The 12,358-nt window shown below is 36.7% G+C and overlaps 1 protein-coding gene across 1 annotated transcript in view; it reads left to right on the top strand.

Annotated features, from left to right (window-relative positions):
• Col9a1 (collagen type IX alpha 1 chain) overlaps positions 1 to 7,885 on the top strand; it is an 83,742-nt gene extending 75,857 nt beyond the window's left edge. Inside the window, exon 38 of the mRNA XM_015487952.2 lies at positions 6,808 to 7,885. Coding sequence (XP_015343438.1) covers positions 6,808 to 6,992 — 185 coding nt within the window. The 3' untranslated portion in view covers positions 6,993 to 7,885. The remainder of the gene's footprint in view (positions 1 to 6,807) is intronic.
• The last annotated feature ends 4,473 nt before the right edge of the window (positions 7,886 to 12,358 follow it).

Below are 12,358 nucleotides of genomic sequence, written 5' to 3'. Positions count from 1 at the left end.
TTTTCTTTTCCATTTTTTTTGTGCATGGTGTTGCAGTGGGGGGGGGGGGGGTGTTACATTTTAGTTGACAGGATATCTGACATTATTTTAGTGAAAAATTTGAGTTCCAGATTATTTCACAAACAGGCTCACTTTCAAAAGCAGTTACTGGAGAGGAAGAGTCTGCTTCTAGAATGTTTCATGTTAGCACTCAGGCACAAAAAGGTGGATTTTTGTCACTCTTGCAGATAACAGCTGGGGTCTTTTGCTTTTAGCTCACTCAAACTCTTTTGTCTACTCCTAATATGCTCAGGTAACCATTCCTCAAACAAGTTCTGACAAGAGCTTTTTGGGTCCTTCTCCCCTAAAACTGATGCTCTCAAAGTGGAATGTGTGGTGGGGACTTCACAGTTCAGATGTCCTGAGTTCAGTTCTTGACACTATCACATGCTAATTTTATGGACTTGGGAAAGTTACTTAGTTTCTCTGTGCCTCATTTTTCCCATTTGCAAAGTAGTACGAATGATGACATCTCTCTGATGATTGTATGATTCTGAGAATTAAAGAAAAAAAATCAATGCAAAGTACATAGGATGTTTTCTGGATATAATAAGTACTAAGGGATGTTGGTTATTAGTACTGTTTTTAATTTAATTTATACACATTTTGCTTTATGGAGTAGACAAAGGATTGCTAAGGGCAAAGCTGGGCCTTAGGTAAGCCCTTGCAGCTTTTTTGCTCCTGCTTTTGATTAAGAGTAATATGTTATTCTCCCCTCAGTCAGTACCACCCTTGAGGCCCTAGACCTTTCTTGCACAAAAATCTAGTTCAGCTCCAAATCAATAAAACAAAGTACTGGTTTGCAGCAAATCATTTTATTGGTTAATTGTCCACTGAGAGGCTGTACCATTTTTTATTTCCCAGTAGAACTTAGAATGTGATTAGAAATGTAATTTGAGGTCTCTCACAAGTGTAACGATGACAGCTTTTTAGGACCCAGAGGAAACTTCTATAGGTCTCTGCAGGAACTTGTCTTGAATCTTCTAGACAGGAACACATCCCATGTGAAAGAATGAGTCCTTCTTTGTTGTCTCTAATTTGAATTTGGGGCTCAAATCCTCTTGGATTGAGAAAAAAAAATCATTTGATCATGATTTTTTTTTTCTGCTAACATTTGAAGACAATTAATGCCTTCGTTATCCATAGGTTATTATAAGTCCTTTATTCTTTGCACATAGTATATCAGTTTGTTCACCTTGGCTTTGCAAGGCTATATTGCCTGTTATGGACCAGAGGTTGTTACTGTAACAATTATATATACTCTCATTTTGGCTGCAGTGCTTTGTTGTTTAAAAAATGCCCATACACCCTCTGGTTTGTTTCTCACAAGCTGAAGTACTCAGGGCAAGTATCTAAGAAGGTGGCTCTGGAGCCAGCTCACTAGGGCTTCTGCTCTGCTCTTCCACTTACTTCTGGTGACTACCCCTTAATGCTTCAGTTTTATTCTCTGCAGAACAGGAGTCACAGGCACAATCCTCACAGACCTATTTAGGGGGACACACAGACGTGACAAAACATGGAAAGCCCTTAGAACAGTGCCTGGCATAAGGCACACTCTGCAAATGTAGCTGTTACCATTGTTGTCACTCCTTTGATGCTTGAGGAAATACAGACTGAGCAAAATGATGGGCTGACTGTCCAACAACACGATTAGCTTGTCTTTGCCACCCTGGCTACGTGACTTTTGCATGTTCCTAACACTTAGTGTCTTGCTTCCTATTCCCTCCTCTCAAATCAGCAATCCCTGGGCCTTTAGTCCCCCACCCTTCAGTTTCTTGCTAGATGCTGGTTAACGTTAATGCTTGGTTGTGTCGTCTCAATAAGAGACACTCTCTATGCCTGCTACCACTGAACTTGCCTCCTTTCTTGGCACTCTGAGGATTTTAAGAAAAATAATTAATAATAGACCCTGATTTCTTTGTGAGTGCAAACTCACTAGAGAAAGGAATAAATTAAATGATGAATCTCATATATATGCATACCAGGAATTGAATTACCAGGTAATTGTGAGCTGTTTTTCTCATCTTGGAAAAGCAGATTAAACGTGGCCTTGTGCTGGATCCACTAGTCTACAAGGCTTTTTATTTATTTATTTATTTTATGAAAAGTCTGCAGCTAGGTAAGCATTGCTTGTGAATGTTTAATTAAACAACAACAACAACAACAAACAAACCTCAGTTTAGTCTTTGGTTTTGTAGTGGCCATTCATCCTATTTCCACTGATTTCCTCAATCATTTTATATGATTGTGGGTTTGGGGTTTTTCTGTAAACCAATTTCCACCAATTCTGTAAACATACTGCTTTGTCAAACACCAGAAAAGCAGACTCAGTGTAAGAAATGGAACATTTTAGCACATACAGCAAGTTTACGTAATCAGTATATTAATCATGAGATATCCTATTTAATGCTGAAAATTGTTTGAAGATTTTTTTTTTTTTTGCCTGCACATACAGTCCTTCTCGTTTCCTAGCTTGTATTGCTTACCAGGCTGCCTCTTTCAGACTCTTCCAAGCTTCCAGGCTGGTTGGCCTCCATCAGTGTAACATGGCTGCCCTCTAGTGTTCATACATAGTATAACATAGACACCCACTTTTTAAAAATCATGAAATGTTTGGCAATGACATTTTTATAGGTCCTTGAGATTTCAGAATCACAGGCAGTGGCTAACACCTATGAGGCAGACAAAGCAAAAAATGGAGCACTTCCAATCCATGCTTTCTCTTCTTAAGAGATGCAAAGTATCCTATGCATATTCTTTAACATAGCTGCTGAACTGAATATTTATGCCAGTTTGTGAACAGCTTTACTTCTTGAATGACTTGAATTGTGACATGGTGTCACCCCAAATGAGGCACCCCCAAGAAGTTTAGAGCATCCTTGAGAATAAATGCCTTAGGTCAGGACTCACTAGAAACTGACAATCTGTTATATGTTTAGTCTGTCTTTTTTCCTCTGGCATATCTACAGGGTAAAACCTCATTAAAATATCTTGAGTTTCTAATAGTGGTGGTCTCTAAGAATCAGTCCTGACTCTTGGTTGTTGTGCCTATATTTCCTAGTCAACCTAGACCCAATGAATTCAACAACAACAACAACACACACACACACACACACACACACACACACACACGACAGAGTTAGCTAATCAATAAGTAGAGTTTTGTAGAGTAGTATTAAGGGCCCTTTTTCTAATTCCAGCTCTTTCTAGGTATGTTACTTTGGACAGTTTCTAACCTTCTTAATTCAGTTTACACATGTAGAAAATGAGATCAGTGATGAGTGCATGGCATGTGAGAATGGGGCTTGTTATAAAGTGATGATGATGACATCATCCAAAGCTCCAAAGGGTAAACTGCTGCATTTTCAAAGGCAGAATCATTTAGATAGGATGAACAGGACTTTGGTATAAACCCAGCAAGTTAAAAACCTTCTCTTGGGTAAATAAATGTGAAAAATGTGAAAATCTAAAAAAGGTTTCTTTTTCTTTTTTCTTTTTTTGATCCTGGGGATTGAATGCAGGGGTGCATAGCCCCTGAGCCACATACCCAGTCCTTTTTATTGTTTGTTTTGAGACATGGTCACATTAACTTGCTTAGAGCCTCACCAGTTGCAGGCTGGCTTCAAATTTGCAATCCTCCTGCCTTAGCCTCCGAAGTCACTGAGATTACAGGTGGATGTCACTGTGCCTGGCTTCCTTTTGCTTTTTAATGTTTGAAGGGAATTTATTCTTATATATTCAGTTTAAGGTATTAGGCATGGGGCTTGCTTTACAAATGGTAAATAAAATTTCAGCTTAGTTGCAAACATTTAAAAATCGAGAGCTATTTATTTCAAAACCTAGCTTCCTGGCTTTTCTTGAAAATCATCAAAGTTCTAGCAACACTGGCTCTCATTTCGAAATGGCAGCTGTCAGCTGGATCAGAGAGCTGTTGCCAGCATTCACTCCCTACTTCACCAAGCGCCTCATTCTCCCACCTGTGTCCCCAATACCGATGTGGACTGTTAGTAGCCAATTTTTATTACTCTTGTACTATAAGTTTTCTCCTAATAAAGATAGTTGGGGATTTCTTAATCAACACTAATTTCTTTATGACATTAGATATGAGCAAACTTTTTCTATAAAGAAATGCTTTTTGGCTTTGAGTGCCAGGCTGCTCTGTTGTAGTAACTCAACGCAACGCTTATAGTTCAAAAGCAGCCACAGACGGGCTCAGTGGCGGAGTGCTTGCCTAGCATGTGTGGGTTCACTGGGTTCAGTCCTCAGCATCACATAAATAAGTAAATAAAGGTACATCTACAATTAAAACAATATATATTTTTAAAAAGTAGCCACAGATAATATGTAAATAAGTGACCAAGGCTGTTTAATGAAATAAGATTTGGCCCACGGCCTGAAATTTGTCTACCTTGACGTATACTGTTTGCCTAGTCCTTGTGTTCAATTGGTTTTCAGTCTCTTCTTTGGGTGGGTCATTTTCTACTCCTAATCTTGATTTGATTTGTTAAGGCAGAGGTGGTATGTCTCAATGGGGACATTCCTACTGATAAAGTACATAAAAGCCACCTTTTATATGTAGTTTTATCTGGCCAATCTTTTCTACCTTAAAAAAATAGAACTTAACCTTTAATTAAGTGTCAGGGGGTCTGAACAGGCTCTGCTAAAGGCACCATTGCAACCGCCTTATTGATTGAAGCTGTGGTTTAGGGAGTGGATTTTTCCCGTTAGGGGAAAACACACTGTCATCTGCTCCATCACAGTTTAATACAGTGGGATTAAAGCGTATGGGATAAATGAGGGGAAATAACTTACACCTCTGCTTAACTGCAGTCTTGAGATGCATAAATTCAAAGATACTTATTCTTTCTTAAAACTTTTTAATGTTTTTTCCCTATGCCATTCCTTTGTGTAGATCTAACTGTGAGCACATGAGGAATAATGTGACAAGTACAATAGATAGTCTTTAATAAGACTGGGCTATCATAATAAGTCCAACAAAAGACTTATGTAATAAGACCATTAAAATAGAAACAAAAATGAAAACCAGCCAGGTGCAGTGGTGCATGCCTGTAATCCCAGTGGCTCTGGAGGCTGAGGCCAGAAGATCAAGAGCTTGAAGCCAGCCTCAGTGACGGCAAGGTGCTAAGCAACGCAGTGAGACCCTGTCTCCAAATAAAATACGAAATAGGGCTGAGGATGTGGCTCAGTGGTTGAGTGCTCCTGAGATCAATTTCCCCACCCTAAAAGAAAGTGAAAACAACTGAGAAAGAAGGAAAGTAACAAAACCTAAGCAAATATGCAATTGAACATGTAGATTTGTCCTTCAGCTTTTTGGCAGAATGGCCAATAAAAAAGCTGAGATGCAATGAGAATTTCTATAATACTGTATTATCAGGGCACATGCAGTTCATTTTACCCTAATTCTTTATCACTGCCTTTGCAGTAACAGAATGAAAGCATCTCTGGTAAATGGGAGAAATATTCAACAGAAATTTCTCCTTGTGATGGGGTGCCATGGCCCAGGGAGTGAGGCCCATTAGGTGAAACATACCACTTTTGAATGTGACAAAAGGAAGAAATGTCCATAGAGAACTTGCTGTGTTCATGTTGGGGCAGGCAGATGAGAAAAGTATCATGGATTTCTGTAGGGTGCCTGGCACAATCTTTTAAAAGATATTAATCATAATCATTATAGCAGTCCTCATTTAACAGATGCTTTGAGTCATGGAATTAAATTATAAAGAAGGTGCTTTTCCAACTTAGAGGGAAGAACAGGGAGGTTAGTGACTTGTTCATGGCCTATTAAATGACAGAGCTAGAATTTAAAATCATTTGTCTCCAAAAGCCTGTATTTTTAACCATTGAGCTCTGCTTCTCCCTGGCTGGATTCTGATCACCTGTGAGGAATGAGGGACACTGTTACCGTAGCTCTCTTCAAGGGAAATAGAATGTGACCCTCAAGGAGGCCTGGCCTGTTGTGATTTTAAATAGGAACCACATTAAAAAGGTTAAAAAAGGATCAGGCAATATTGATTTTAATAATACTGACTGTCACTGACTTAAGATGGTTGTACTTAGGATTTCTTTGACTTAATGATGGTGTGAAAGTCATACACATTCAGTCGAAATTTCAGAGTTTGAATTTTGACTTTTTCTGGGTTAGTGATATGTAGTTTAATTCTTTCTCCTGATGCTGGGGAAGGTCAGGGAGAAGCAGCTTGCAGCCAGCCATGTGATGAGGAGGGAAAGCAACTGGTACTCTATGGTGTACTACATTGCTAAGCTATGATGCTTGGTAGGTTAGGTGCATTTTCAACATAAGACTTTCAATATAAGCCCATTGTAAATTGAGGATTAGCTGTATAGTCTATTTAACTCACAGGATGCAAAATATTTAATTATATGATAAATAAAAATTATTAATAATATTTTACAATTTTTTTCATACAAAGTTTTAAAATCCAAGTGTGTTTTGTTCCTGCAGTTCATCTCAGTTTGGCCACATTTCAGTGCTCTATAGACACATACGCCTAGAGGATACTATGTTGGACAGGGCAGTTCTGCTGATAGAAATGTGGGTTACATGTGTTGAGGTCTCTTTCTTTTTTTAATTTCTATGAAACCAAAGTTGGAGTCTAGTAAAGTGATTTCTTCATCATCCATCATCCATAATTTCCTAAACCATTTATGAAGCCTTTACATGTGTACCATTGGGCTGTGTCTAGTGCCTTCTTCCTGTTCACATGTGCAATCTTTTGTGTGTTTCAGGTGACCCAGGCCCTGCCAGCTATGGGAGAAACGGCCGGGATGGTGAGCGAGGGCCTCCAGGAGTGGCAGGAATTCCTGGTGTGCCTGGCCCCCCAGGTCCTCCTGGCCCTCCTGGTTTCTGTGAGCCAGCCTCCTGCACCCTGCAGGCTGGTCAGCGGGCATTTAGCAAAGGGCCCGATCAGTAAAAGGTTTAGTGCTACTTGACTGTCTGTGTAAGCCTGGTAAAGGAGCTTGGAGGAGAAACAACACCCAGAACTTGGGATAAGAAGATAATGTATTACTCTCAACAAGATGGCAGAAGTCCTGCTTGTCAATCAGATTTAGAACAATGGTGCTATTCAATAAGTTGTTTTTTCCTTTCCCTTGGAGGGAAGATAGGAGAGTCATCAGTAAAAGATGAAAAAATTTAAATTTAAATTCTATTTAAATAAATTTGCAATCCTCCTCCCAGGATCTTGACCTGTAGTGTGCTATACGCATGTGATATATTGTGGGCCACTGTGCCAATAAACAAAAACAACTGTTTGGTTTACCTCAGTTGCATTACTTATTTCATTTTTAACTTAGATGTTCCCAGACTTTTGATTCAGCTGTATAATGGATTACTAGACTAGTTATGAAGAAACCCTACTACACTCAATAGAATTGGTGCTTAAAAATCCCCATCAATGTGCTACCTTGAGAGTGGCAAGAAAGGGCTGTTACAGGAAATGATTTCCTTACATCTTATACTGGTTTTCATCTTCAGTCTTTTTGTTGGACTGTATGTACTGTACCCCAAACTCAATGTGGGGTTCTTCTGTGTGAAAACAAAAGAGTTTTAATACCCTGGCATTATCCATCAATTATTTATTTCAACGTTTCGAGGTAACATCTCTGGTTGTACCAAAGAAGAAATAAAGATGGTTTCTTAATCTCTTGTATGTTTTCTTATAAATAATCACATTCAATGAAGTCACTGAGCTTATTTTGATACATTAAAATTTAAATTATTGGTATTTCTATTGGTTTATGTGTATAACATTTGGATTTTTTTTTCTACACAGAGGTATTTTAAAAGCCCTTAAGGGTCCACAGAGGGCATTGCCCTGTGACAGATGGTGTGTGTGTGTGTGTGTGTGTGTGTGTGTGTGTGTGTGTGTGTTTGTTTTAGGGTATGTGTGTGGTGGGATGAGAGCTTTATGGACTTTTTAGAAATTCTCAGGAAAGCTACGACCCTCCCCCAAATGCACAGAGGCACATGCATATATATTTTTGAATAGTATTTCAGAGATTTCATGGATTCCATTAAATCTAATCTCACTTGATCTCTAGGCTAAGAAACACTACCCTCATTTCCATGGTTTGTTAGCTTCTAATCAGAACTTCATTGCTATAAATATGATTAATATTTCACCATTGCTTACATTTTACAAAACACCTCAGCTAAAGCAACTGCTGTAATTCTTTTATTTATTGAGACATGATATTTGTACAATTTTATGGAGTACATTAAATTACATGTATTGAATGTAATAATCAAATCAGGGTGATAAGCATTTCCATCTCTTCAGCCATTAATATTTGTGTTGAAAATTTTGTATTCTTCTTTTCTAGTCATTTAGAAATATACCATACATTATTTTAACCAAATGTTCCCCTACCATGCCAAAGAACAGCCAGAAGAATTCTTCTGCTCTAACTGTGTTTTGGTGTGCCTTATCGAGCCTCTTTCTATTCCCCTCCTGTCATTCACAGTCCCTATGGAGCACTCATCCATTCCCCCTTTTCTACCTTAGTTTCCATAAATGAGTGAGAACATGTGGTATTTGTCATTCTGTGTCTGGCTTGTTTTACTTAATCACCTCCAGTTCTACCCATGTTGCTGTAAATGACAGAATATCATTATTTAATGGAGGACTAGCATTTCACTGCCTAAATATATTACATTTTCTTTATTCATTTGCTGAAGGGCATCTGGAGTGATTTTGTATTTTGGTTATTAGGAACAGGGTTGCAGTAACCAAGGCAGTGCAAATATCTTTTTAGCATAATGATTTCTCCTTTGGATATGTACCCAGTAGTGGAACTGCTAGATCTTATGGTAGTTCTACATTGAACTTTTTTGAGGACTTTAAGGATGCTGGGCAAGTGTTCTACCACTGAACCACACCCCCCAGCTCCTAGCCCATTTTTAAATTGGATTGTTTGTTGCTTTGGTGTTCATCTTTTTGAGTGTGTATATATATATGTGTGTATGTATATATATATATGTATAATATATATATATACTGTTTTCCATAATGGTTGTACAAATTTACATTTCCTACCAACAGTGTTTAAGAATTCCCTTTTCTCCTCAACCTTGTCATTATTTGTTATATTTTGACTTTTTCATCAAAAAGCCTTCTAATTGAAGTAAGAGTCACTCAACCACTGAGCCACATCCCCAGCCCTATTTTGTATTAGAGACAGAATCTCACTGAGTTGCTTAGCTCCTCACTAAATAGCTGAAGCTGGCTTTGAACTCAGAATTCTCCTGCCTTTGCCTCCCAAGCCACTGGGATTGCAGGCGTGTGCCATCGTGCCTAGCTTGACTTGCATTTTTATGATGGTTAGTGTAATTGAGCATTTTATCATGTACTTCTATTTGTTTTTCTTCTTTTGAGAAGTATATGTTTAGTTATTTAATACTCCCCTCCCCCGTTTTTGTCGTGCTAGGTCTCAAACCTAGGACTTCAAGGATGCTGGGCAAGTGCTCTACCACTGAGCCACACCCCCCAGCTCCTAGCCCATTTTTAAATTGGATTGTTTGTTGCTTTGGTGTTCATCTTTTTGAGTGCATTATATATTGTGGATATATCACCACTTGTTAGCTGAATAGTTTGCAAATATTTTTCCCAATTTGATAGATTGTTTCAATTCTATTGATTTTTAAATTTTGCAGTGCAGAAGTTTCTTAATTTCTATAATCCCATTTGTCTATTTTTACTTTTTTTTCTTTTTGCCTGTGCCTTTGGGGTCCTATCTAAAAAGTCACCTACACTTAATGTCTTGAAGTGCTTTCCTTGTGTTTTCTTGTAGTAATTTTGTAATTTCAGGCTTAACATGTAGGTCTTTGCTCCATTTCAAATTGACTTTTACATATATGGTGAGAGGAAGGAATCAATTTTTATTCTTCTGCACACACATATCTATTTTTTCCAGTATCATTTACTGAAGAGACTGTCCTCTCCACTGTCTATTCTTGGCTACTTTGTGAAAAACCAGTTGGCTGTATGGATGTGAATTAATTTCTGGGTTATCTAGTCTGTTCCATTGGAATGTATACTATGATGTCATATTTACTTTAGCTTTTTAGTATATTTTGAAGTCAAGTATTGGGATACCTCCAGCTTTTTTCCCCCTCAAGATTCTTTTAGTTATTCTGCGTCTTTTGAGGTTCCATATGCATTTTAAGTGTTTTTTCCTATTTCTGTGACAAAAGTCATTGATATTTTGATGGGAACTGCACTGAATCTATGGATTGCTTTGGGAATTATGGTAATTCTAACCATATTGACTTTGGATCTATGGACATGGAATATCTTTCCTATCTTGTGTCCTCTAAAATTTCTTTCATCAAGTTTTATGCTTTTTATTATAGATATCTTTAGCTTCCTTGGTTCACTTTATTTCCAAATATTTTATATTTTTGGTAGGTTTTATGATTGGGATTCCTTAATTTTTCCATTAAGTTTATTATTATTGTATAAAAATGATAGTGGTTTTATATGTTGTTTTGCATCCTGAAACTTTACTGAATTTGTTTATAAGTTCTAATTTTTTATTAATATTTAGATTTTCCTATGTATAGAATCATATCATCTGCAAACATGAGTAATTTAACTTCTCCCTAACCAATTTGGAAGCCTTTTATTTATTTTTATTGCCTAATTATTCTTGCTAAAACTTCCATCACTATAATAAATAAGAGTGGTGATTTATTTCTTTCTTCTACTAACTTTGAGCTTGGCTTACTATTGTTTTTCCAAATTTTTGAAGTGCATTATTAAGTTGTTCATTGAGGTTTTTATTTTTAATATATGCATTTATTGCTACAAACTTCCCTCTGAGTACTGCCTTTGCTGTATCCCACAGATTTTGGTATGTTGTGTTGTCATTTTCATTTGTTTCTAGGCATACTTTAATTTCCTTTAAATTTCTTCCACCTCCCATTGGTCCTTTATGATCATGTTTTCATATGCCATGTATTTAAATACTTTCCATGCTTCTTGTTGACTTGTGGTTTTATTCTGTTATGGTCTGGAAGATACATGATGTGATTTTAGTTTTTATAAATGTGTTGAGACTTGATTCATGGCCTAACATGTAGTCTATCCTGGAGATTGATCCATATGCTGATGAAAAGAATGTGTATTCTGCAGAGGTTGGGTGAAGTGTTCTGTAATTGTCTGTTAGTGCCATTTGCTCTATAGTATGGCCAATTCTGATGTTTTGATTTTTCTATGTGGATAACCTATCCATTGAGGAGAGTGGGGGGTGTCAAAACCCTCCGGTGTTACTGTATTAGCCTTCTCTCCCTTGAAAAACCATTATGTCCTTAACAATATTTCCTGATCACTCCTTTGTTACTATTTGCATAATCATTTTGGTTTGTTGTTTAATCAACATTTACTTAAACTATTGAATGGACTTGATAGACTCCTTATGTTAGAGTGTGAGTGACTGATTTGTCCCAGGCATAGAACAAATAGTCCAAAATAGTCAATATATATTCAGTTTATGGAACTCAAGTCAAAGGGGTGCAATCCCTAATAGGATCTTTGATATCTATTTTTCCCTCTCATGTACTTCTTATACATTTTAACATCCTATTTTGAGTTATTTGTTCAAATTAATCATCATGTAATTTTTTAGAATGCCTTACAGCATCTAGTTCTATGCTTCTAGCATGTTTTGTGCTTATGGGGAAAGATTCCAACTTAGCTACACATATCATTATAAAATTGATATATTTTTTTCAGGAGCTATGATACATAATCAAAAAAGTACAAGAAATGATTTTTTCACCAAAATGCTTTTATTTTAACTGGAGTAACATAATCAAATACAACAAAAGAAAAATTAGATAATCAAATATGTGTCTCAGTTCTATAATATTGTATTCATAAGAAAATTTAAAAAAATAAAATTTCAAAGAACAGTTCACTCAAATGTTTTACAAACCTGATATATATATATATATATATATATATATATATATAAATATATCTATATCTATCAAGGCTGTATAGCAAGCTCCACAAATAAGTAACATTGGAAATAACACCTTACAAATAGATTATGCAAAACTATCACATTTCAAATGGTAGGAACAATCCATTAAAAATTTTAGGTACGTAAAATAGTCTACAGAAACACTAGATACTTATAAATTGCAAATAAAAGTGCCCAGCAAATCCTCTCCACAAAAGAGAGCTGATAAATATTGAATTAGACCAAGAATGTCTCTCTAGCAAAATAGAAATCTCCAAATCCTCTTTGAAATATCTTTGAAAGTTGGATGAAG

This window comes from Marmota marmota, unplaced genomic scaffold (assembly GCF_001458135.2).
Source record: "Marmota marmota marmota unplaced genomic scaffold, marMar, whole genome shotgun sequence".
NCBI lineage: Eukaryota > Metazoa > Chordata > Mammalia > Rodentia > Sciuridae > Marmota > Marmota marmota.
The sequence above is the reverse complement of the archived record's forward strand: the minus strand, read 5'-3'. Positions and strand labels throughout refer to the sequence as shown.